This window comes from Varroa jacobsoni, unplaced genomic scaffold (assembly GCF_002532875.2).
Source record: "Varroa jacobsoni isolate VJ856 unplaced genomic scaffold, vjacob_1.0 scaffold_973, whole genome shotgun sequence".
Taxonomy (NCBI): domain Eukaryota; kingdom Metazoa; phylum Arthropoda; class Arachnida; order Mesostigmata; family Varroidae; genus Varroa; species Varroa jacobsoni.
Window position 1 is genome coordinate 138,886 of NW_019213875.1, and position 27,393 is coordinate 166,278.

Consider the following 27,393-nt stretch of genomic DNA (forward strand, 5'->3'; position numbering starts at 1 on the left):
ATGAAAATGAATCTGAGTTTACTTCGTGGTAGTATATTAGGTATCTCGAGAGGATTCGAATGACTTTTAAATCGCCTAAAGCACACATACATTCATTGTCTTTACATAACTATTTACAATTGCTGTTATTTCACTGAACATGTGCTTGTTAAGGCCAGTATACCAATCGGGAGATTCAACCTTCCGATCCCGTCGACGGGAAAAGACTCAATCATCTAAGCCTAAAATCGTAGCTTAAAGCTTATTCAAATTTTCCGTCATTTTAAGTAGCCCCGAATAAACCCATATTCATAAAAATACTTGCTTAACATTGATGACTGAGTGAAGTAAATAAAACAGACTTAACATGGAGTAGATACTCGAGTCAGCAAATAAGTGGTGGCCACGGCCAGCAACGAATCCAGAAAGGAACTGTTTCAACATCAGACACAGGTTCTGAGTTTTGCTTTATTCTGTTTTGAATCTTGCACTGGTACAACGAAATAGTGCGGGCTATATATATATATATATATTAGTAATTTCTGCGGTCTCTAGTGAAGGGTTACAGGTTTGTTTCTGCTAAGTGATCTCTATTAATTGAGTGGATTGTTTGGTTTTGATTTGACTGAGTGGTCTATTCGGAGAACATATTGGCCTTTGCCAAACGCGACTAAACGGGGGGGGGGGGGTGTATGCGCAAAAAGCTATATTTTCTGTTCTCCGCACATAAATAGGCATCCGAAGAAGTAGAAGTATCGCTGGCACTTCAATACTAATCATTTCATAGCTTCATTGATGCATAAAGTCTTCAGCACCTCGTTAACACTTGAATAATTTTGGCTAGTTTTATTTACTTGCCAAGTTGTTGCGTTCGAGTCCTAAGGTCGTAGTATCTGTTCATGCCGTAGACGCCTTCCAACACGCAATTACGTCGTCATTTTCGTATATGCGTTTCGATGGAGACGTTTGTTTGTTTCCCTTCTTACCAGTTTGCTACCGTTATTATCGAACTCGTGCCATGTTCGGCCGCTAGAGATTTCGTCTCGGATGACACGAACGGACGTAAATGACGAACACTTCCGCACACTTGACGTAAAATATTTTTACGGTACGATATGCTTCCTTGTTACAATGAGACGTTTTGCGTAATAGGTAAATTAGAGTATAAAAATTAATAATCTGCTTCATTTGCTTGGACGACTGAGTCTCTAAGGTTAAAATTAAGCACGTAGGAACATAAAAAGATTTCTCTTTGTTTATAAAAAAGATAAGGGCGTATTTGAAGCCAATCGTCTTCCGTCACGAATTAGAGTCACTTGGTAACAAGTTCCCTGATAAAGAAGCTTCAAATAGCAGTTGTATTATCTTAATCTAGTTTCTTTTTTCTTTAATTATTAATATTCTACTAATACCGTTTAGCCGCTACGTGGTCATTACTTGAGCGACCTTGTATTTTTGACTGCACTACCGTTTCACACTGTAGAGAAGGACAAGTAGCTGCCGAAAAAAAAGTACGTATTTTTGACCCTGTCGTCTGTTAAGGAGCACTTTATGAGTACACTACAACACTGTATATATTCAAATAGGTAAAATCTAGGCCGTTTTTGACGTTAACGCCACGTTATGGGTACTGTTTTAGTCCCTAACTTGGAAACGATTTGTGAAGTGGACTACTGAATTATGGTGAGAAATTTTTTTGTGACTTATGTGCATTCCCGATATTTGGTTAGAACAAGCGTCAAGTTTATACACATAGACTACATAGCAAAATACGACTATTTCTGGAATAATTGCGTATTACACTTGAACGGTATAATAAGTCCAAGAAAAGCAATCTATTCGATATTGAAGACAATGACTAGGTAACCAAAGAGGTATCGTCTATAGTCACTACCACGATTTCAGGCGATAGATTAGAGATCGTTATTTCAGACTTCGCCTACGACCCACCACTGGGCGGCCTGCGAGAGTCTAGGAAGTGACTAATACATTTTGCCTATACTCAATAATATTTTGTGCAGCACTTAGCTTTCCGTCTGCATACACGTTTAGCACCACAATGTAGCTGACTATAGGCTAGGTGTTTAAAAAATATCAAGACAATGTACATTTTCTAGCAACTAGCGCTGTGTGTTAGTCTGCCAATGAAGTAATAATCTTCCTCAAGTATTAAGAATGACGTTGAGGGCAATGATTCACACAAAAATGACTCAATTGTTTTGCACACAGCGTCAGGTTTGTACGCATAAAATAGGACTCGGAAAGTAGTCCACAGGCCATACGGCAAAAGACACTGTATCAGTGACAGCTAGACGTATCCAAACCTGCGTTTGCAAACACTAAAATTTAGATCCGATTTATAGGGGAACAACAGACGCAAAACTAGAGGGCCACAAATAACAGTTCGAAAACCGATTTAAAACTTTTCACACATAGGAGCATTGATATTCGGCCCTTTACAACGTAAACGTCAACAATCGTCCCGCTTCACAGTGATTGAAAGCCGATTCTTATCGATCGGACCTCGAGTTTGGATATCTATTGACAAACCATCCCGTACAAGTATGCGCCAACTCTATTCGTCTAATAGAAATTAGTTCATCAAGTGAAGCGTATTCGATGACGTTTCGTACAACAGCCATCTGCAGATAGACCCCCAACTGTGAAAGACATATTTCCAACTATAAAATATTCTTTGATCGATAACATGACTGCATTTACTTGTACAGCGCCACGGAACCCTAACCCGATTCACGGTGTCAAGCGAAGGGCTACGCCGACTCAAAGTTTGTAACCGTATTTGGAAAAAGAACGGTCATCAAATAACTATTCTCCTTGCACATATCACAGTTATATATGAGGTACAGCGCGAGAAACCCACCTGGACAATAAAACAACAAAATGTTGTTAGGTCGACCCTTTTAATATGTCGACAAACGTGTCTGCCTCACATGTCCTTAGGGCACGCAATGATCACAACGTCCCTCCAACATATTCCAGGACAAATATGGACCACGTAAAGGCTAAGCCGAGACCGGATAACTTCCCTATCGACGGGGAACGATGCAGTCTCCCGGGTGTTTGTACACGTGTAAACTACTGCTTTTTTCAGGATGTTGCATTTTAACAATAGTTCATATAAGTATTAACTCCGTTGTTAGATCACTTCGTGCACCGATAGAATGCAACTCGCTACGGTTAAGCATGTCGATACGTTTAACCATCTGGAACCAGCGTCTTTTTGGACCTCGTGTAAGAAGCATCGTTCAACCCCCGGCGTCACTGCTTCTAGAAATGGTGTTTGTTTTTTGGAAAGGTCGTCGACATAATAGGTCTGCCCTGTGCCTTTCTAAGAGCCATGATGATCCCTAGCGCCACGACAAGGGCTTAGTTCGTGTAATCTAAAGCCGTTTGTTTTACTCGCTTAGAAGCAAGCTGGCAGAGTTGCGTTGTGATAGCATGAGCAGTAACCTTTAACCTATCTAGTGTTGACTTAGGTTCACGTGAGAGAATGATCGTTAATACTATGCTGGAATCCATTTGGTTATTTAATATTTCGAGAGCAGCCAGCCACTAGCTGTGAAAATCGATCATGCGTCCAATGGCAAGCGACAAACTAGACGTACTGTTTGATATAGTACTATAAGCTTCAATAAAATTGTCGCTAAATGCTGAACGATGGATTTAGCATCAAAATCCTATGGCGTGTCGTGAACGGCTCAATTTCAACAGGTGGCATTGCTTGTTGACGCACGAAGCCTATGCCTCGTAACTATTATCACGGCTATGGTTACAACTAAGCAGGATAGATCGCGGTGTATCAAAAAACATTATTTTACTATTATAACACATTCGGCCTCCATTGCCCCGTATAAATCAGCTAACTACTATTTCAACACTATTATCAGCTATACTCTATAGAAAAAAATCTCAACTCAGCTCAGGAGCCTATTCGATAGGGGTTTGCTCTGTCCACTATGGATACAACGGGCGTATGAAGGACACCATATTTGTAGTAGCGGCTAGCACTGGTTGTCTGAATTTTTTACTCCGAAGAGATCTAACTGCTGGGCTCGAAAGCGTTTTACATACTTCTGAACTAGTCTTAATTAAGCTAATCAAGTTAATTGAAAACGATTATCTCTTGCTGCAGGACTCAGTGCCTACACTGGCTAGTGAATATAGATATATACACATATATATATATATATATATATAGCGGCAATTTAAGATGTATTGCATAAGCCAATGCTCAAAGCAAAATCACCTAAAAATTTCGCTACAGGCGTGACTTGGAAGGTATTCAAACTCATTTTATTAACAACAAAGGTTGCATTTTACCCCTTCGCCAACACTGAAAATGTTTGCTGTTAACATGTTGACTATATCGCTTTGCCGATTATCATCATGGCACTTTTTGTACCTATCTAGTACGTTTTTGATTGTCACGTCTTTGCTACCGACAACAAATATCGGATGCGTGTGAGTCAAACAGCGAAGAGGCTTTTTGGTCCGGAGTGTGCTGTCGGCTCATCATCACGATATGTCTACGCATAATCATCCAAAGCCTTGACAGGAAACGCTGCAGGCAGCAGTTTGGAGATATACAGATCAGGATTAGTAGCACAAGCGCCATCAGAAACACGGAAAAGTCCGCTCTGAATGGAAATGTTACACGAGATTTAAACAACAAACAAAAGCTGACCGAATTTTTTGCAAACGTATCAATCGACATAAGGGTGCGTGTTATGCCCGTCTGTCAATAATAGCTACCAGTGCCAACGTTGATCTCACGCATTGGGCCTTTCTGTTTCTCTTAGAGTCGTTGTAGGTGTCTTTCTTTCTTCTCATCGCAAAACGAATTAATCAACGGGTAAATCTCGAGCTTCCATTTTACCATTTAGTCTAGCTGTGTCTTTCTCTACGGGTGTACGAGCTCTTACCAAACTAAGAACTCAAGTTTCGCTTCTCCTCAAAACTAACGGCGGTAGCAGCACCATCTTTGTCGCTTAGAGTGCTGCCTAACGGATAGATCTGAAGAGATAGACAAAGAGTTTTTGCCCTCTCCTTTAACCGCCTTAATATCGCCCCCTCCTTAACTTTGCCGCCAGCTTACGTAAGCGTGCGAAATGATGGCAATGCCCCCTTGATCAACTAGTGGCGACGGCACAACTGCGTCTCTAGTGTTAGGATACATACATTGCAGTGATCGCTGCCTGAGTGTCCACGTTGAGTTGACTGAAAGTGTCATCGATCTTTTCGATCCTTTCCGCAAAGAGCCATCGTAAGAATCATCGTAAGAAAGCTTTCGTAGTGAGAATAGAGGTTTTTTTTTTAAAAGAAAAAAGCGTATTGGCCGAATGTAACGGTGGGTGACTTTGTCCCTGTCTTTGATCCCTTCCGGACACAAGAAAATGGCTACGTTCGGGGCGTCTTTCATTAAACGCCAGTGCGCCCGAATCAAAACACTGCATATAGATAATGCCCACTTCCTGCGTCTGTTCGTATGCATGTTATGCCCACCGTTCACTGTACCGTCGATAGCAAGTTTACGCAGACTATATGGATTTTCCATGCTGTAGAAAGTGTTTGAATTTATTGAACCCTCTCTGTTTTGAGTTTTACGTCCGGTATCGCTGGTAGGCATTCGATCGGATAGACAATTGGCTGGCTGGCAGCACGAAATGATGAACCGTATGTGTCTCTGCCATATGAGTTCGGAACTAGACCACAACGCGTCCTAAGATTAGCAGTCGAATACAGCGACTTGCAGGAACCATATACTCTATTTTCTTGCAAAGCATAGATCCTTTACAGAATCACGTTTATATTAGGGAGGGATCTTACGTGAGAGATACAAGTATAACTGTGCACTAATAATGCTTTGAAAATCACCAGTGTCTAAGTGCCAGCTACGCAACACTGAAGCGAGCTACTCTGGAACTGCTTTTGGCTTATAAAAGCGGTATGATTTTACGTTGGCAAGCAATTTTAAACTCCTGACAAACGACGTGATAGATAAAGCTCACGTGATGTATGTGAACGATCGCAGGCAGGCGATAAATTGGATTTCAACGAATCGAGCACATACGCTTGACGCGAACATCTCCTAGCATTGATAGCACGCACTTGGTTCCAGCTGTCCGTCTTACGCGACAATTGGGGACACCTGTGGGTGTTCAAGTGACCATGACCGTTTTGAATGTTATCTAGTGAATATGTGTATTTTTGTGTGCGTAAAGTAGAAAGAGGAACAAGGAGCTGATTAGCAGACTATTTCGTCAAAAAAAAATCAGCAGCGTACAATTGCTGGAGTGTCTCATGCTATCTAGCATCGAAGGTTGTTAGCAAGGCTGGCTCAAGAGCCGTCGACTTGCCAGCCAGATGCCGACTGAATGCTCGACTGAAACAAACCCGTTTTCATTCAGAAAGCAAGTCAAACACTGCTAAGAACTGGCACAGGTTTGCTTTTCAGGCGAATCTCGTTTTGAAAGAGCGTTATGCTTTAAAACGTGTTGGCGAACGATTTTCCGAAAGCTGCCTCATGCCGCAAATCGTGCATTCATCAAAAATGGTGATGTAGTTGAAAAGGCACTGGGATGATATATTTCGCACAGGAAATACTAGGGGGACGGGAAAATCTGCGGTTATCGAGAGTAAGATGCTGATACAGATACGGGAATCATTTCCTAACGGTAACTTCATCTTGATGCACGATGGGGCGCCTTGTCATAGAGGTCAAGGTCACTCGCTTCCAACGACGCCTAGGTAGAGCCGTGGCTTGCTAATTTGCTAGACCTCCATCGCTGACACAGGTAAAAACTGCATCGGAAATACGCTTCGAAGAGTCACGACAGTTACCGCTACAAAGAGGCGGTCCACAACATACTGAGGTTCACAACTATACTTGTTTATAGACCATTGCACTAATACCAGTGTGAAGTAGAACTGTGCCATTTTCATGAGTTAAGAACCGTTTGAAGGTATTAAACTTTAATCTTGAGCCAACAGCCTTGAAGGCTGGAACAGGTTTGGAACAGTTAATACGATATTTGAGTCTATTTAACTAAGTACCGACTGCACTCACTTATTCAGTCTATATACGCCTGCCAAGGTCTATTCTACTGTTGAAGCTCATCGTCAGGTCATTGTGAACTTGTGTTTCAGATGTTTATTTAACGCCTCACTTAATTCCTCCAGAGAGTATTGTTATTATCCGGATTGTTTGTGACCAATTCAGACTTGTTCTTCTTCCTGATATTTCCAAAATAAGATTTATTCCTAAATTTGTGTTTTTCAGATGAAATCCATCTTTAGTTTTTTGGTGTTTTTCGTCACCATCGCAGGCGTTTATCCAGTCAGTAAAGGTAATAATCTTCAAGCCACCTGCACACATACTGCAAACGTTTTGATTTCCATTGCCATAAAATAGGTTAGGTACCTGGTTTACAAGCATGCATATATACGCAGCAATTGTTCAATTTTAGGCCTAACAAACTTTTACGCATGTGCTTGTAGAGTTGAACTTGACGTTTATTATGTGTCCGGACCAAAGGTACTGTCCAGATTATACGACTTGTTGTGTTATGACAAGTGGTATATATGGTTGCTGCCCGTACTCAAACGCGGTTTGTTGCTCGGACTACGTTCATTGTTGCCCCGAGGGCTTTCAGGTAAACGAATGGCAAAAAAAGGTTCGCTGCATTTACGAGTAGTTAGTCCGTTGGGAATTGCGTTTCTATTTAACTGATGATCGGATTACGATTTTGGAACAGGGAAAATTTACGCTGTTTCACGTCAGTTGTGCTGTTTGTCTAACGATGGGGCCTAAATCTACAGCATGGCCTTTTAGCCTCAACGGCAGTACATATAGAGATAGCGGATGACATTGATCCATCTAGGCGGGAGTTTTAAAGCGACTGACCATGATTGTCCAAGCTCGTGCGTTATCTGGTTCCTATTAATACAATGGGAAATCTTATTCATTTGTTATGCCTAATATTCAGCTACGTTTAACTGTTGTTTGTGATTGAAGTGCGCGATCTCTAAGGGACAGTGCCAACGCAGTATATGGAGTCCACTCATAAGAAAAAAGACAGCGGCTCTTTCTTGAAAAACGCAGCTCTGAGAGAATATCGTTTGAAGCGGGAGCGGTGGACGGTGGCGACGCGTCTAATTTCTTTATTCCACCTAAATAAAGTTTATATTTTATTACATCTTTTGATGAATGTGTACATTACAAACTTCTTTTGTTTTCTTTCTCACTTTGGCCCATGAATGAAGTCTTAGTAAATTTTGTGTTCTAAATATATTTTTTGAAGGTTGTATATATTTTTAAAAACAAAACTGTGTATGATACATTAACATGTTTCAGAAATCTTAAATAAGAGTTAAAATTAACCTTGTTTCACTTACGAGGGAGAGCATATTTGATTTAAAAGATAGAAAAGACAGAATCCCCTTAATATTAGGCCGCTAAATAAATTTGTACGCCTTCTTTTATTGCACAGTTAGTCTAAAAAAGATACATGGCAGAAAGAACAAGAATAAATTAGATTAAAAATAGACTCGAACTATTGATCATTGTACCCATTATGCGTTCAGTAAGTTACACGATCCTACGGAAGACGAATCAAAATTTATCTTTTTGAAGGGAATCTACCATGCTGTGTTTTTTTTTTTCATTGTCTATTAATAACAATTCAGATGCTCCCTTGTATTTCCGAAAAAAAGCAATCTTTTATAAGAATTTAACTTCGGAGAATCCAAATTTTGATTAAAACCAGTAAAAAGATGAGGAAATTAAGAAAGAAAGAAAGAAAGCCTTTTGGGGATTGTCTTCGCTTTCTTTGTTCCACATACGTGTTACTATATTTGTATTTTTACAAAGAAAAGAAAAACAAAGTGAAAATCTCTGCTGATACTCTTCCAAAGGCAAACGTTTCAACTTTCAACAACAAAATGGTATTCCAACGTAAAGCTAGAATACCATTTTGTTTTACTTACTCTCTGTGTATCCCAATTCCATGGCACCCAAATAAACCTTGAACCTTTTGGAACACCGTTTACATTTATATAGTGAGAATTAGCATTTTCTGTCAAATATTACCACCCGTCGACCTTTAAAATAAATTATCGACTATAAGAAGCCTACGAAATTATCTATTCGTAATCCCAAAACAACTAAGCGTATTGTATTTTTGCTTTTTCTATCGTCATTATTTACGTAGTCGTACTATTCACAAGAATTATATATATTTTTATCCAACCTTGGTCGTGGTATCGCTGAATTTATTGTTTTAAGTATAAAGACCTATTTCCGAACTGGTCCTATTATTGATAATCGTAACAGAGGTCCACTCGTTACAAAACCTGTGCAAAAAAAGATAGCTAATATAGAACGGAAAACTTCCAGCTAATCAAGACGCAAAACAGTAATGTTATGGGTGTTTATTGTCAGGATAACTTTAGAATCGCTGCTTACTCTGTGGCACAATTGGCTGTCTGAACTAAGACGCAATGAAGGAAAGCTAACAGGAAGTGGAAACAAAGGACCAGTATTGAAGAAGTTATCAAAGGATATTTCCGGATGTGGACGCGTGTGGCCGGCAAACCATGTGAGGGCCATGTGATGTAATGTATGTGTATCTCTGTGTGCATTGAAAAGCGAAAATAAGTTATATACTGATAAACTTAGACCTAAAAGGGTACTTAATATGGCGATCGCACAACTTGTCAAAGCCTCAGAGAAAATTGGCGAGCTGCACTACAAACGTCTTTCATAGACACAGGATTGGATCTAAATAAGCTGTTCAAATATCAGTGAGCGAAGGCACGCGATAACATTCTGCAAAATAAGAAAGCTAAGGAGCAGTGACAATACGATGTTTTAGCAGACGAACATCGAACAGTAACTAGAAAGTAACTGATCGTTTACGATTAGCGATACGTGGGTGTGACTGCTTAAAGACCAGTAATACAGGGGTTGTGATATGACTTAGAAATAAGTTAATGTTTACTGCGATGTTGATAGTACCACAGTTCACCGGATATTCAAATTCGAAGATCGCCAGAATTCAAAGCGATTCAAAGACTTCAGTTGCTTGAAAAAATACCAAATATAACAACGGTAAAGGAGAGATAACTACTGTTATTCAGCTGCTTTTATACGCCAGAGATAGCGTACGAGGCGCAGGACAACAAAACGGTTTGTATTTAGTCTGAAGGGAGTTAGACGCCGGATCGAGATAAGTGAGCCATGTATAATAATATGCAGAAAGTGAAATTTTGTATTACGATAAAAAGTGCCCGAAAGCATTCCTGTAGATAAATATAAGAACGGAAAGTTGAAACTTTCTTCAAATAAATTCCAGGATTTTTCGGTTCAATGTAAACTAAAACGTCATTAATAACCGTTAAAGTTAAACTAAATAACGTATGGAAATACGCGCGTATTATGAAACCACGAACTAAAAAAGTATTGTTTATTTCTTTATTAATCAGACTTGTCGCATGATGCATGCCGTTGGCAGGATGGGGCCCGCCAAAAAAGATTTCAAAAATTACATACATAAAGCAGGTCTTTGTTTGGTGTGATTTAGAAGAGGCGAGAGAGCTGTAACGACTTCGTTTCTGTGATACCTTAGTGAAGAGCATGCCTGCCTGCTAATCTAACGGACGCGTTCTGGTCTGGGTTCGAACCCAGGCACTGACAGACAGACGTCTTTTCATGCTGGAGGCCACCTAATCGTCTAATGGAATGCCCAACGGCGAACATAGAGACAGTTTAATTTAACAAGCATTTTTTTATTGTTTGATTAACTAGTTTATGGTCATGGAGCGTGACGGCAAATATGTACATAATAATTAATTAACTATGTGCGTGAGTAATAGGCGCTTTCTTTCGCTTTATACATGTATATATACGCACAATGTATACAGGCCAGTATGTACACGCATAGTGCTAATTGTTTGGAATCGGTGCAGGCTAGATAACTGGAACGTAGCTTTTTTAGTAATTTTTTTTTTGTAGAGATTTCGGCGTTACCATTTTATTACCAAATAGAAAGCATCCGCTTCAAATGAATTATAGATCTCAGTGGATATAGAGAGAAACTACCAGATTTTTGTTTAACGCTATGTTTCTTTTCATCGATTCTTGACTATTCAATCTGTTGCATCGGTATAAACCTACGATACCTGTGCGCCTATATACGAAGAAACGTGAAAGTCGTATTGTTGGTTGCAATGGGTACGGCCGCTGTCAATTGGAACAAAGAACCAAACAAGCTTTCATACAAAAAATCTATACACATACAATACGTAAAAAGCTATAATTAAAACATTCTTCGCAAAGTGTTCATTAAAGTTACGTTAGCATTGTGCAGCCTGACATATTATACAGAGAGCGCAACGGTCTAAACCGACCATCTCGTTCGTTACTCGTCGGTTCTACTTAATAGTGGTATCCTTGACCTTTGAGCTTCATATACATACTAGCTTCAAAGCACTATTAAACATAAAAAATACGTCTGTATTGACTCAGATTTTATTAGCAGGGTATCACTTTCAATCTGTTGGCGCACATTCGCCTTTTCTTTCATTTTATTGACGTATTTAAGCGTGCATTCATCTACGTGCATGATTGAAGCTGCACGCATTACTATGTCAATGTGCTGCCTCGTACTGAAGCGTACCAACTGTACTCCTACCGTAAATTTAGAAATAGTAGAGCACATGTAACGAGGTAGACCGTGAAAATCCATCAATAAAGCGTGCACGATATACACTTGTGTCACTCAAAACGAGCTCCGTTTCTTGCGAGATAACCAGCCTTCCTAAGACGGCACGAAAAAGAGGTAAAAGGCTGACTATAGGCGATACACAGGTAAAGAAGGAATTTGCTCAATAACAAGCTTTCAGATATTTTTACAAGGCTTATAGACACCACGGAACCTGTGTCATGGTATACATTAAAACATAAAAAGAGCTAACGTCTGGTCACGATGCGTACAAGATTATGAGGTGAAAGCATTGTAAACTTACGAAAAAAGTAATTACGTCTTGGCCGTTTACAGGCAATGGAAAAAAAGAAGAATCATTAGCGTTATCGCATTAGCGCCCACATAAAGTCCAGGGATTTAAGAAAATCAGAAATGGTTTCATTTGTAACTACATAATGCCTTTGTTCTCCCAGTTATGAGAAAAAATTGTACATTCGAACATTATTACTTATATATTAAGAATGTGTTTGGCAGGTACCTTCTAAACTAAATAAAAACCTCTAACTAAAATTAATTAATTCAGTACTAACGCCACATCAAATTTAAAAGGAGATAGTTTTCTCGTTACCGCTCAAACAGGAAGGTCGACTTTCTGTTTTATTTTAAACAAAATGCATGCATCGGTCTATAACACAGATAATATACAAAGCGCAACTTTTTGACTACGTTTATCTTTGTTATTATGTCCTATACGTGGTAGCTATATAATGATCATATGGATATATTAAAGACGAGGCCAAACAAACTGCAGCTTTACTAAAACTAGCAGACGCTACAACTCGGTATATACGTGATAAGTAACTAGAAGCATCATAGGTTAGAGTAATACAATGCTCATTCGTGTTACTTTGGGCAATATATTACATCACGTATCTTTGCATTTGAACCTGGTATGCCCTTGTTTCAACTATCTGTGTTCCTAACCGAAATCCCTCCAAAATCGAAGAATCATAAATTAGTCATAATTTAACCCCTTATAGTGAGTTACTTCAAATGATCATGAACGTTTGTGCATATGTATTAAATGCGCGGAATAAAGAGATAGACACCATGCGTCTCGATGTTCACGTATAATGTTGCTGGAAAATCCCGTCTCTTAGCTAGTTTAAGAAACACATTGTTTCTTATCGTGTTAGAGTTGTTAGGGAATATGTTTATATGAAGTGCTATTGTTATTATCCTGCCTGATATGGGTAGATAGATTCTATCGAGTTGAATTGAACCTTGCTATTTGGAACGCGTACTTTTCACCGCTTGATAAAACTACGCAACTATCGTTATAATAATTAAGATTTTAAATTTCAGTAATATGATATAAATATGTAAATAGAGACTTTTTTGCGTGAAATCGTTAGCAAGCGACTCGCTGCATCTTCGAAAAGTTGAATTGCTTTCCTAATGTACAAAAGGTGCTTTCCTAAATTCTCGATCCGGAATACACTACTTAAAAAAAATACATACCAGCATAAAGAATAATAAAGTTTAGCATTAAATATACATACACAGTTGCCTCTTCGACGTTCTACAGCTTGTGTGTACTTATTTTGTTAGATCTGAGGACCTTCAGCGCGTCGTACCAATGGAGCGTTCAGTTCAGACGTATGTTTAACGAAACAGAAAGCTGTCGGCATTTAGACCATTTCGGCTCCTCAATTTTTCTAGTCGTTAAACTGCCATAAACAATAGTTTATACTTTAGAGAATGTTACAACGTGAGATTATAATAAATACAAAAGATATGGTTGGTTGATTAGTTCGCGCTCATTGCGAGTCATGCCCTTAATTAATGTCAATCGTTCTTGCAACTGCGACTATACATTTTTTATAAACTACGTGAATTTAATATTGAATTAACGTTAATATTGAATTAATAACCTAATTGATACGGTATATCAATTAGGTCTTGGATGTTAAATAGTCTTATAAAATGAAAGGTGGCTTAGAGACAACATCTTTTTACATATTTACAGTCCTCGCGGTGAAAATCGGCATTATTCAATAACTGCATCAGATAATACTAGACACAGCAGAATTATACGTCATCAGTAACCCGTCAAATATTTCGATCAGAAGTGGTAGATGCATGTTTGATCCTAGATTAAATAGAAGTAGGCTAAATGCATTAATCACAATCGAGCGTATTCAAATTCTGGCGCGGTTGCTTCTCTTAGGCTGTCTGCTAAGACAGTGCGCAGAGTAAACTTCATACTTTGTTTTCATCTCTAGTGCCGCGTTGTTGCTCGAATACCGCCTGGAAAGGTTCGTTCGGATAAGTGATTATATGTTCGATGCTAACTACATAAGTTGAAAATTTTCAGTCTTTAGAGCAACATTATAGTTATCTATATATCTTACAGTTCATCTGCTCAATCTATTTATTGATTGTAAACCTTCCATAGGATTTGTTTATCATTTGAGTATGCTTAAGTCAAACGAAATTTAAACCCGAGGCAGTAGTAAAATTTAAGCTGTATTTTTCAACTACTCCCTAGTACCTGTGGCAATTATTTTAGTGTATAGCAATTAAAATGCAAAATATTTGAATGTAGTGCTTAATGAACATTTTGAGGGAGGACTTGAATATGACGAGCTTTCATCTTGCTGCGTCTCACCGTATCTAATGGTCAAATGTGAAATAGAAGACAGCCAATCAAACAGCATTATCTACTTTCCCTGGTGCTTCGAACATTAGAAAGGTAGTTAGATATATAATCTATTGTAAAATAGTGCCTTCCGTCGTTCGTTATTATAGCCCCAAACTGATTCAATGTACATATATTTAAATTCGCGTAAAAGAAAAGATAATACTTGGGCAAAAAGCATGCATCATTAGTACGTTAATTTATTTTCGTCTTCTTAGAAATGAAAACACTGATGTATTTGAAATTTACTGTCAGTCAATATTTTGTAATTTTTATCGATAAACTGCAGCCATTCCCATTAAATCTTATTCTTAACCCTTTCAGTTACGATCAGCTATTATGCTCTTATAAATGTACCAAAACCTATATCGGGATGTCTCCTCCATCGCATACATTAGAGAAATCAAAGGCAAAGAAAGGAACCGTCGCAAAGGCTGATACTGAAAAGACCGCTGCTGTAGGTCGATGCTTCAAAGGATCGGAAATCTTCCATCGAATGAACTTCCTGGCGCAGGTACGTCAAGCTTTGAACCGACGTCGTGCATTCGGTGATATGGCATTTAATTCACCTATTGAAAATCTAAATGCAATCCAATATTTATCCAATTTCCAACTTAAAACAAGAATCATGATCCAACTAAAACCTTTCTTTTTACATTTGTAAACTGCAACAATGTGTACGATTTATTTCCATTTGGGATTTGATTTTTAATAATATATTCAGTATGGTTTGAACGCGCCCGCCTTGTTCTTTCTGGGTTCAAGAAGTAAATTACAAGAAAAGAATATGGGGTTCGTAACGATGAACGGTAGTCGCAATGAGAATAGCGATAGCTATATTGATAATTATGCTGCAAAAACACTTTTAAAATTATTTTTAATCTCAAGGTGCAACATTTGGTCAGTAGCGAGAGTCCGATGGCGAGCAATCTTCACGCTTTCTACGGCTATACTTTGCAACTTCTATCTAGAAAGACTCAGAGCAAGCTACATGCGTCTCTAAAACGAATACTGTGCAAAAAGTGTTCAACACCACTTCGACCTGGCACTAATTCAGTGAAAGTTAGGTGAGTATTATATAGGTAGGAGGTACCCCATAATTTACCCAATTTTGAGCTTTGGTTTGGACTATAGTTGCAGATAAAGCTAAATATTTTTTTACATATGTAGGTTATCTTAGATACAAACAAAACACACTGTAAACAAGTTTAATTACTGCTGCATTGCAAAATTGGATAAGTAACGAGTCAGCAAGTCTTATATACTATAAATCTTTAAAGAACTCTGTAATGTGTATCATGCTAACTGAATCACATAGCTTATTGAGACCTTCAAGTTTGTTCAACAGGTTCAGAAAAATATAATTATACTCCAGTGCAGTACCGAAAGCTTGTTTATCTATACCCGATGCCTTCTTATGAAAGCTGTACTTCAACTATAACTGAGCTAGTGTTCGAATTAATTTGTCTTTGTTTGTTGTATGAGTTTGTTTAATTAGTGTGCAGTATGTATTCTAAATATTTCGATATAGTGAACCTAGTTTCGAAATCTTTGATTACACCACCTTTGCACGTGAGAAATAGGGTGAAAATAACGTTGCTCCACTATAAAGCTGCATTATATGAATTATATCTCGCAAAGAAAACGGAGGATTTGTAGCGACCCATTTAGCTGCAAGCATTTGTCTTTCTGGGCAGCAAGAAATAAAAATATCCGAATAAGATAAATATTTAAAGAAATTTTCTTATGCGATACTTGCAGAATAATATATTGTAATATTAGCACATTATTGTAACATGCGAACACACAATAATATATGTAACTAATAAACTTACATCTCAACTATTTGAAGATCCATCTAAGAAAATCCAGGCAGATTACTGTCAGTGTTTACATATATTATCCAGTACACATTTAGGCTGCAGCTAGTGAACAACATGCAGAAGCTCAAGTTCGAATGATAACTCGAAACATAAATTCTTTTACCTGCCAGAATTTTCTAGCTCATCATTATACAGGATAGTTAATAAAACCTAGCCCCAATCGTAGTTTATTCCTGACTACACTTTTCATACATTTTTTAAATAACACTGAGCTTTAGTGTCACTTATTTCAAAGCCCCTACAAACTACAAAATGTACTTCCTCAATTAGTTTTGTCCGTAGTAACTCCATTATCTAAAAAAAGAGAAAAGAAAGGAAAGCGTGAAGAAGACAATTATGGGCAGGTAAGACAGAATACTATAGCTCGGCTTTTTAGAATTTTAGTGTTAATGACTAAAAAATTCTTGATTTCCAAAAATTATCGTTTGAGCGGCAACAGTGAACATAGAAGTTTAGAAGAGGTCGTCCTGATGATTAAAGATTAGGGTGCATTTTTAACCGCTGTTGGACATCTATTTGCATTAATATGACTTTTCCAGTATCTTCGTTTGGGCTAATCGTATTGTGCTCACAAAGAAAGGTTAGAATTGGTAAAGTACGGTCTCTAGAGCTAAATGCGCTGCCGTCGTGTCGGATGCTTCTGTCCTGAATTAAACGGCAAACTAATTGTGAAGATAAAATCGGGAGCGTTCTAGTAAGGCCCAACCTCTACTTGACTGGTTGCATTATAATTTTGGTTCAGACTATCGAAATTTACAGTATGGTGCTGTGTGGTCTTTCTTTAACATGCACTGTATTTGATTTAAGATTTCATTATATTTCCAGTCAAGTATGTGTTGATCGGTTGATATTGCCTATTCCTTTAGTTCATTCCAAGTCAGTTTTATAAAAGCTACCCTTTGAATAAAAAGCTTTCTTATTGCTCCATATTGATCTTTTTAGTGGGGTCTGTCGACATATTGTCTTTCTTATTTGCATAGACATTTTCTTGGAGGTAGCTATCACTTGTGCTGTTCATGTAATGGAGTCAGTGAGTAGAAGGTAAGTTAGCATATGTAAAGCGTTCCATAGATGCCATAATCCATTAATTTCTCTCTTTTCTTGAATCTTAGGACGCGCGGTAAGAACGCCTGTAAGCGCACAATAGTAACCTGTCGCATTTGTGGGACGGTTAAGCGTTTCCCGAACACTGAGAGGGTAGGTAAATCAAAAGAGGCAAAGGTCAAATAGGAATAAAAATGAGCTTGCAAATAGCGGTATCACAACCAGCAGCACTCACGAAAAAGGCGATGTCAAAGTGTGTGGTATGTCGGGACCAGCAGAAGGTAAATAAACACATGGAATGTTATGTACAACAACGTTGGCAATGTTGAGAACCATTCAACTACAAAATGTGCTGCCTGTTAAACGCATTATTAATCCTCATACACCATGTTTTATTGAATGTGCGTGTAGGGTCCATGTATTATGTCTGTTTCAAGGTAAAAACCAATCATGTATATTATGGGTAGATAATGTTACGATTAGTTTAATTTCGACTTAGCCACTGAACCTCGGCTGTGAATTGAGCCTATATCCAAGTACATGTGTATATTTCGTACATACGACAATAAAATATTCAAAAAAAAAAAAAGGTACTCTCTCGCATATGTACATTTCACATTGGTTAGGATGAAACAGTTTGCTGTGCAAGTGAGCTTAGGCACAAAAAGTAAAAATAATCAAAACAGTTTCACTAACGTCAACCTTATTTTTTTTTAAGTAGTTTAAAGATCTGAGTCATCGAGACGATTGGCGTGATAATCTCCGGTTCTTCATCATTTACGAAGACGCACGCGGAGCTTTTTTTTTTTACAAGTTTCTGAACCAATTTCTGGCTCATCGAGTCAGAGCAATCAGGGACTAAATATTCTGAATTTTCCACAGTTCACAGGCCAACAGATTTTGGATAGATCTTAAGTAGTAGACTAAAGCAGTCAGGTCTGACAACTAAATCGCGTTAAAAGGAGTTCTTTAACGGGGCAGGAATATGCAGGTTTCTTGTATCCTTCAGCCCAGTGTCATGTAGCGACTTTTAGACCGGAAGATACCTTGTCCCTTCAATTAAACTTTCGAGCTTAATGGGTGGGCATTTACAACATTTTACATTAACCGTTGTATGAGATCTTATAAATTCGGAAAGATTTTCTTTCGTAAACTACTAAATACAGATAATGGCAATCTTACTTTCGGCAAGATTCTGCTGGCTTTCCGGGTTCAATCCATGGTGCTTTGTTCTTACACAGAAAGTTAATTTCTCGTGTTCGTTTTCAAGCGATGTAATGAAACGAATGGAATGTAACATGTCTGTTCATTCATTACATGGGATATCCACAGTACGACCTCCTTATTTTCATATCTCTGATTAGTTTTATATTCGCACATTTGAAAACATTTACCAAGTCTAAATCATGGGGATGAAAATCAGAGACGCACATATGGAAGTTGAATTCATATAGCTCACTTGAAATTGCTAATACGCCATACGTTCTGCTGAAGGTCTTAAGGGATGGTGGCTACTAGAACTTGTCGAACAATTAGCATCTGTTTAATTTGTGGAGATTTGGCTTGTGCGTAGGCCGCAACAGCGTATTTGTTAATGATTCAATACACGCTATAACAAGCGCGCAGAGCAGAAAGCAGGTGACGGCGGCAAATGCGGCTCGTACACGACTGAACAGCGATTATAAATTGAATATTTAAAATGCAAGCCGCTCCTAAAAGTAAATTGACTTTATGTTAAAATGGCGTCCACTGCAATGTACTTATCAAACTAACACGAGCAGTAATTGTTGCTATGGTCTGCTTTTACCACCATTATCATTCTGACTTTATTTGAAGGAGTCGACCTTTTTACGTAGAGGCGGCGCATCGGCGAGCAAGCCACAGTATGCTGGTTCTATCGGCGTAAGTCATTCAAGCTGCTATCGGCCTTAGTCCCAGCGAATTTTCATTCCTAAATTTTGATATTCTCAAGGAATATCGGCCACCGGTCGCTGACAGTTCGAAGTGGCGCCTGAGGTGTTTTGTAAGTAAGGAAGTAATTGCTAGTGAGTATACGAGGCGGCTATGGGCCGAGCAGTCTTAGTGCACGCTGCTTACATAATATTACATCCTTATTGCATAGCTCGTCGCTCAAAGGGGCTTCTTTTGGCGCCCTCCTTGGCTCAGATTCAGTTAATTCGATTACATAAGCGGCGACCTGTCCTCAAAAGACCGAGTAAGAAGTTTCGATCAAATAGACGGAGTGTACTTGCAAGGTAGAAGCACTTCGCACTCCTAACCGTCCGTGCGGCCATCAGCTTTTTGCATCTCCAGAACTTTTATGCACGGATGAAGTACTGGACATTGAATAAAACAAGCAAGCTCATATGACAGGCGGTATGATAACGAGACATATGAAAAGTGTGCTGGCTCGATGCAGAACGTCTCCAGACGCCATGATGATGATGATGATATTCTGTCACCTGAATTGAATCGCTCGTTTCCAACAAATTTACGGTTAGTACTAGCACTCGTGACCGCTATTAGAACTTAGCTACATCTTGTTGTGCCTGGAGCCTATTAGGCCTGTAGGTGACCAAATCATCACATATAAGATGACCTCGGACGGGCCTTTAGGGCCTTATATTTTGTGAAATTGATGCTTCAACGGAGTTGAAAACAAGTACTTAACATGCAATGCCTCAGGCTGTCCTTTTGTATAGGTACGTTGTTCGGAAGGCAACTTTATCCTGTTGTCGACACTCACTTTGTTCGTCTGTAGGCTCACTACATATTGAGTACATTTTTAGGCACTCCTTCCAAACTGTGTAACTTGTTTAGTGTATGGATTGTTCAAGAGGGTTCGGCAAACTCTTGCCGTAGATAGGCTTCTTCGAAACTACTGTTGTTCATTAGGAATGGCATGTACGTTTTCCGTCATAGAGCCGAATCTCTTTGTAATTTACACTCTGTCGCACCGTCCCGTGTTATGATTACGGTGATACAAGCTTACTTAGCTTTTGAAAACCACCCGGAGGGCGCTATCATGAGAACATCGCTTCTCAGCTCACAGCGTTAAATAAGACTGGATTGCATAGGTTGTTAAATTAGACTGAGAAGCATTTAAAGTAATTCACATAGCTGGATTTTTGTTTAAGGCTGTTTGCGGCATCATTTTCTCGGATTATGTCAGCTTCTTTTCCATGATAAAGAACCAAAGTAATTAGCCAATCTTTTTTACTGCAGTTTTGCCATTTCTAAAACTGCATCTTTTAAGACACATTGTAAACAAGTTATATTTTGTATTTATGACTATGTTAAGACGTATTGCATGAACCCTAAAGGAAGAAGTCAGTAAAAATATTACACGCTAAAAGTTATATGAACCAAAGTGAGGCGGCGCTATATAAGTCGGTATTATTTCGACTATATACGAAACAGAACATTGCAATCGATTCCTGATCAGACAGAAAAATTGGAATAACAAAATTGTTTCACCGTGTAATGTAGCTTGGCCAGAACATATATATGTACAGATATGTCGTACGATATTAAGGTATCGGGTTCTCGTATGGATTCGGAAGCCTTCTGAGTATCTTTTTGAAAGCTGCCACGAATAACATCACGGGGAGACACACCATAGCCGATAAATGAATCGCGACCTCACGTGGCTTAAACACCTAATTACGTTGATCAATCAGCACGAAATTCGACGTATCGCGCAATCGGTGAACATTTTTAACCTGCTCGTATCGTATTTGTTAAGTCTGTGGTCACTTGCTTGGTGCTTTAAGCCTACTCGATGCATTCATTTAGAAACACAGCTAAAGTAATTGTTACGGCTGCATTTTTTCAAGGCATTGTGAAGATTGCGTGACCTTGTGCACAGAACATGCAAAGCAAAACTTTGACTTTACTTTTTTACTCTTTTAATTACTCTTTTAAAATGTATTTTTTAAAATTAATGATTATCTTACAGCTGAGAGAAATCAAAACGGATTGAATCCATTCGTGAAACTCCTTGAGTATATAAAGTGACCGCATTTTATGGACAAGCACACTTGCCGTGACTTGACATAACGCAACCGCCCCATATATATATATATAGGATGTTCCAAAAAAGGAAGGTCAATTATCTCTTTAATGTGTATATAAAGATAAGTAATATTTAAAATACAAGCTTTTCCTCCTTATATAAACGTTCAAAGTTATAACCATTCTAATAGATACACTGGTGTCGATAACAAACATTTAATTTAGTATTAACTAACAGTGTTGTAGCGCATTTTCCTCAATTAGGGTTTTTTAATCTCTCAGGGTTATCGGCTTTCTGGCATATACTGGTCTAGGTTATTCAGTAGGATATTCTATAGAATCTTTTGGCCTAACCCACAAGTTTAAAAGGTTGTCATCAAGATCAACTCTTACGTCACTATGACACTCTGTAGATGCCTCATCCAATCAGAAATTGGCGCGTATCATTGTACTCTTGGGAGGAAATTAACAGTGTACGCATTCTTTTGGGACACCATATATAATACTGGAACTTCGTTTTGAGCAAATGATTGTGAGTAACAATACAGCAGATATTAGTACCTTTGCTTAAAGGTGTTCCTTAGCTCCCTAAGCAAATAGTAAATAAAAATATCTTTCCAATACCCATTTGATGGAAACTTCCTATTGCGTTGGTCAAAATGACAATTAGACTGCGCCATTTGTTTACTACGAAGGAGCTATTTTTGTATATGTTTTTTACGCCCCTTCGATTAATCCTTCTGAATGAACAGACCTTCGAAATTGCCCCCTTCGGTACACCGCCAAAAACCTGTCCCCACTAGAAGGACTAGATAAGATGGAACTTGTTGGACTTATCTAGGTCCTAACAGACCTATAGAATGGCATATACATATATGCTCTGTGTACGAGGCAAGACGCTTTATATACTTTTATTTGGTACTAAGTATCTTTGTGTAGACTGCTACCCCATCCCTTTTATGTTCAAACACTATCGACTTCTACATTGTCTACTTCGGGCTTCAAAGCAAGTTTGAATTGGCGATTTTTTCGAATGGCTGCATGAAATTCACGCATGTGTTTATGCAGAACCAGCACTGTTGAAAGCTCGTTCCAAGCGAATGCAAATTTGACAAGCAGTCGAAGTCAGACAGTGTCTGATTGAATGAATAAACGCTATTCTTCAACAAGGTAATCAGCTCTTTTAGTCGCCCCAAATAGTCAGTATCAGGAATCGCAGCTGAGTATGCAGCTTTTAGAAAAGCGAAAGTTCCAGCGCAACATAACAAAACAATCCACAATAAGCAAAAACAGTTCGCGCTCGGATTTGATCGATGCGTTGGAAAAGTAAATTTTTGATAATTTTTTTCTTTTTTGGCGAGGTCATTTGCGGAAAAAAAGCTGCATATATTGCCGGGCTGTTGGCGAGGATCTCAGATACACGTTATGTCATAAAACTCAGACAGATACTGCCGCCGAAGCCTCGACATCAGGTTATCTTTGATTCTACCTGAAAATATTTACAATTGATGCAAAAACCAGTCGCAGAAATCACCGAAGTCGAAAGAAACCAACGATCTGGCCGATGTTCTGCTTTGACTGTGGAGTTTAGTGGAGAAGGCAACATGGTAGCATACTTTTCTGAAAAAGTGAAACCGTCAAAAAAGAAGAAATCTGCCTGTTTTACGTACTGTTATGCACCACTTGTGGACAAAGGACGTAATTGAAAAAAGGCGTACGTCCTCCATTAAAATGGCACACTGGTTTACACAAGCGAGTCAGTGTAAGATCGCATGCTTAAGATTCTGAACATGTTTTGTAAGAAGTGGATACGGCTTCTTCTGAATAGCTAGAGTTGAATTTGCTAGAATATTATGTATACGGTATTAATGAGTGACAGTCCAACGAATCCCGAGATGACAGCGACGTCTTGCTTTCTCGTGCTGCTAGGGAGGCGCTGGAGCAATTGTTAAAGAAAACATTGAGACAAGTGTGTGATGAATTTAAATCTCGAGTTAAAGCCATTATTGAACAATATGTCGAACAAAAATAACCATCAGGGCCGACATATAACGCATGCGAAAAATTTTTCTGAAACATATTTTTCTTTAGCTACGGCTTTAAAAGGGAGTCACTCTGTAAATTGATATAAAAAAAATTGTGATATGTTACATGTATATAGCAGAACAATGATATCCTGTATTGCGACAATATTTGAACTTTATTTCTGTTTTAGGTTTAGCTTCAATAGCGAGTAGCATCGCCTTGCATTCAGCGTCTGTGCTGGGTCCGTACATGTCCCATAGCCCCCTTAGTTTTACTGTTCTCCCTTCTACAGTCTTCGTATCTACAGGTTTTGTCTCATGCTGTCTGATTACAGCCTGACATCTGTGTACGTACCGCTGTAGCCCAACACAGGACCCCTTCGTAAAACCTTAGACTATGTAGGCAACGAGAAGCCGATAAGGATGCCAAAATTCTAGCCTCGATTGAGACCTTCTCCTCATCTTTGAAGGGCAAGGCAGCCCCGCAGTCACGTCCCTGTTTTCTCTTTTGCAAATCGAAAAAGTTTCAAACACTTCTCATACATATATATATGTCGCTCTAACGCTTGTAACGTCGACTTGTTTGTATGTTGTTATTAATATATTGTTTTGTTGTTTGGTTGCTGCTACCTTTTTGCGGTTAAATTTGCAGTTCCACAATAGTATTACTGTATTTTTATAATTATACTAGTAGTACTGGTATCAATTATTAGTATTTTTTATTAATGTTTTCGGCATTACACGTCATGCTCATGCCTATTTAATCCTTCTCAGTATATTGTATCTGCGTTCGGTTACATTTTTTTTTTATAATAGCTTATCGATTGACTTTAATTACCTTAATATTACACAATTAGCACTCACGTGTGTTTCTGTGAGTGTGCGATATTTGCCTATCAATAGGTAATATATTCTTAATAGTAATATCGTTAGTAAACTGCTATTGCGAAAATAACTATTGCTTATCTTTGATCCTGTTTTAGATCGACATTCCTGTCCGATTTTCACCTATTTCTACCATTGTGTTGTCGGTCGTCGCAGCTACCTGAAGAGAACTGGCATACGAGCGGTTGATTTTTATATACTTCCAAATTTTTTTATTGGCGATTTCCGTCGATAGCTTGAACTTCGGTCAACACATCATGGATATTTCATTCAATAAATGCCTGGTTTGTTCGGTCACGGAAATATATAGTACCCAAACCACTCATTTTTGCAATATGAAAGTTCTACAAGAAGACTCATAACTGACCTAATAGCTATTCTTGAAACCCGTCCCGGATTGAAGTCATTTTTTTTTAATTTGGATCTACGATTCATGAACTTACTTCTTATCTTCGACAAATTCTCAGAGCTACGTCATTGAATTTGATGTCTTGCAACTGTTATAAGAGTAACCAGCAGCTTCAATTGTGGGACGAGTTTTATGCTTTGTTTCGGCCTGCTGCCTATGTCTATAAAGCTTCAACCAAAATCGTTCTGGTAGAAATCCTAATCGTGTCACAGCGGTGTCATCAGCACTACAATCTAATGAAGGCTGGCTTTTTTTTTTTGGAATTGTCATCGAGGCAGGTGGACCAGCTTTCCTGAAGGCAGACAACAGATTGCAGGAAATACTTACTAGCTCTGATGATTAAACAAGCAATACATAAATAAGACACAACTACTTTGGAAATACATATTTCTTTTACATTAGTACAATGTTCGAATCAATAGCAGAGGTGAATTAAATTCAGTCGGACCTTAACATCATGCCTCATGGAAATGTTGACCAAGTCCTGGATACCATCGAGTTCTTGTACAAAGAAGAGAGTTAGGTTGTATCACTAGCAAATTTTCGATTGCTTCTCGCTTTTCTAAGTTAGCATACGTCAAAAGTAAAAAGACTTAACCTCAGATTTGATTTTTATCCATAGTGGACAACCAGTTGCAACAACTAACAAAATGAATTCTATCTAGTATTTAAGAATGACGTTTCGAGATCGACTTAGCAATAACCTGCTCAGCCCGTAGCAGAACGCTCATACAGGCTGACTAATATTGCTGAAATTGCCCCTGGGTGAAATAGCCCTTCTATCCTAATTAAAGCACCATCTCGTTTCAGTCTACATCAGCTGGCATTGTTCAATATACGGACCACTAAAATATCAATTTTCAGCTGCTTCATTGTCTAATAGTAGACGTTATGGGCGAAGCTGTTCTGCTGTGTTCCCTTCGATTGATTAAATTTTTTATACCATTGGTGTTATTATCGCTTGCTTACACAACGTACGGTCGGTAGATACAATTGTTGGTATTTTCCTGAGTACCTAAAATATCTTGGGTAACGGCTACCCCACTGGTGGGCGTGGCCGGTGAAGAGAGTGCAGGTGACGAAGCCTCTCGGAGTTCTTTGGGCTCCCGAGGCGAGCTGGCTGCGGCGTCATGAAGGTCCTCGGGATCAACCATCAACTCTCGCGATGAATCTTGTGACGAGCTGTCCTCGTCGACCTCCGGCGAACCGGGATAGTCGTTCTCCACGTCGCCATGACTCTCTTCAAGTCCACTACCGCCGCTTTTTGGCCGTCCGGTGCTTGTACCTCCCATGACAGCGACGACACCGCCGATCTTCCCTAACGCTGACGAGCTAAGACTGAAGTTTAATGGTAGAGGGCATGGTCCGCCGGGTTGTGCTAATGATCCTATTTGGCTGTTTAAAGAGCTCATCTGGTTGGCAATAGGACCGAGCTGGTTGGCAAGTGGCCCCAGCTGGACAGCTAGATGGCTCTCGGCTGCCGAAGGGGACAGTCCGCAAGCAGAAAGTGAATCTTGTTCCTTGGCCTTGGTCATCGTCCCCATCCCTGTTCCGGGCTGTTGTTCCGAAGCTCTCCCATTGCCTCCATCGTTGTTTCCGCCAGTTGAGACGACTGGACAGCTTGACCCTCGTGCACCGGCTACTTGTTGGGCTTTTGCCTCCTGCTGGGCTTTCTTGCTACGTTTCCATTTCATACGACGGTTCTGAAACCAGATCTTTACCTGGAACATAGAACGTGTATATGTTTAGTATAATACTTGTAAAGATATTCTTCTGCTTTAAAATTCTAGTTCATCTATTAGCATTCTAGTTGGTCGCTTTCCGTTGCGGCGAATCAGTCTAATCAAGCAATGTTGAGCAGTGGTAGCCTTAACTGGGGACGCTAATATTGCCGATTATTTAGCACTCTAAATTTGAGGGTGCTCGACTTACAGACGTGAGCTACACGCTAATAAATTAAACATCGTGCTATAATTAATTTTAATTTGAATTTCTTGTTTCGGGACAATAGAGGCCAAGTAGCTTACTTCGTAGATTATAAACACATATAAATTAGGTTGAGCTTTATTTACATTCAGGGTTCTCCCGAGTATAAATGTAAAAAAAAAAAAACGACTTTGTACCTTTTTGTTAAAATTATGCAGTTTTAATACAGTTCAGGAGTCTTTCGAATTGACTATTTCGCTAACCGTTTTCAGGCACCTTTTGTGACGATTGCGTCGGAAATCGTAGAGGTATCTTTCAAAGCTATTACTTTAAATTTCTACTACATATTAGTGTTAAATATTATCAAATTCTTGAATAGTTCTTAAGCTTTCATATATAGCTGGATTAATAGTTTATCTTCTTAGCGAAAGTGGTCGGATCGGTTATGGGCTTAGTATTCTGTAAAGTCGTGGAATAACGTTTGCGTGTTAGGCGTCAACTGAGCGAAAGAGGATAAAAAAATTGCAAACATCGTGTCATACAAAGTTCGCACACATGTGAAAATACACTATTTCTCTTGGGCTAATCGGAACGATTATAAATACATAATGTTTATCTAAGACTCGTTTCAGTCAACATCTTGAAAAATAACGTTCCGCGATGAATATACGCAACAATTTAGAGTCTGTAATTATGTATCGGATTAATTCGACGCAGACATATGAACGTTTTTGCGTTGAATGTTAATAGCACTGGCCTAAATGAAGATATATATATATATATCTGAATCGCAGTGTTCCTCGAT

General features: G+C 38.8%; 2 protein-coding genes and 1 long non-coding RNA gene across 3 annotated transcripts in view; 2 read left to right on the forward strand and 1 right to left on the reverse strand.

Annotated features, from left to right (window-relative positions):
- The first annotated feature begins 5,111 nt into the window (after window positions 1-5,111).
- LOC147752803 (uncharacterized) lies at window positions 5,112-8,222 on the forward strand. The gene is made up of 4 exons (XR_015313073.1): window positions 5,112-5,263; window positions 7,280-7,346; window positions 7,498-7,652; window positions 8,015-8,222. It is a non-coding gene; the product is annotated as an uncharacterized LOC147752803 (long non-coding RNA).
- Window positions 8,223-13,965: 5,743 nt separating this feature from the next.
- Rpp21 (ribonuclease P protein subunit Rpp21) lies at window positions 13,966-24,565 on the forward strand. The gene is made up of 4 exons (XM_086970498.1): window positions 13,966-14,020; window positions 14,728-14,917; window positions 15,292-15,470; window positions 24,352-24,565. Exons 2-4 carry the CDS (start codon window positions 14,777-14,779, stop codon window positions 24,440-24,442), a joined length of 411 nt encoding a protein of 136 aa, XP_086826624.1. The 5' UTR covers window positions 13,966-14,020; window positions 14,728-14,776; the 3' UTR covers window positions 24,443-24,565.
- Window positions 23,519-27,393, reverse strand: part of LOC111265430 (uncharacterized) — a 36,546-nt gene continuing 32,671 nt past the window's right edge. Inside the window, exon 3 of the mRNA XM_022842111.2 lies at window positions 23,519-26,383. Coding sequence (XP_022697846.2) covers window positions 25,628-26,383 — 756 coding nt within the window. The 3' untranslated portion in view covers window positions 23,519-25,627. The remainder of the gene's footprint in view (window positions 26,384-27,393) is intronic.

What these genes read in the sequence shown, in the direction of transcription:
- Rpp21 (XM_086970498.1), top strand. Translation starts at nt 14,777, where the DNA reads ATGTCTCCTCCATCGCATACATTAGAGAAATCAAAGGCAAAGAAAGGA. An exon ending in GAATGAACTTCCTGGCGCAG is followed by an intron (nt 14,918 to 15,291) that starts GTACGTCAAGCT and finishes TTTAATCTCAAG; the next exon opens with GTGCAACATTTGGTCAGTAG. An exon ending in ACTAATTCAGTGAAAGTTAG is followed by an intron (nt 15,471 to 24,351) that starts GTGAGTATTATA and finishes ATCCTGTTTTAG; the next exon opens with ATCGACATTCCTGTCCGATT.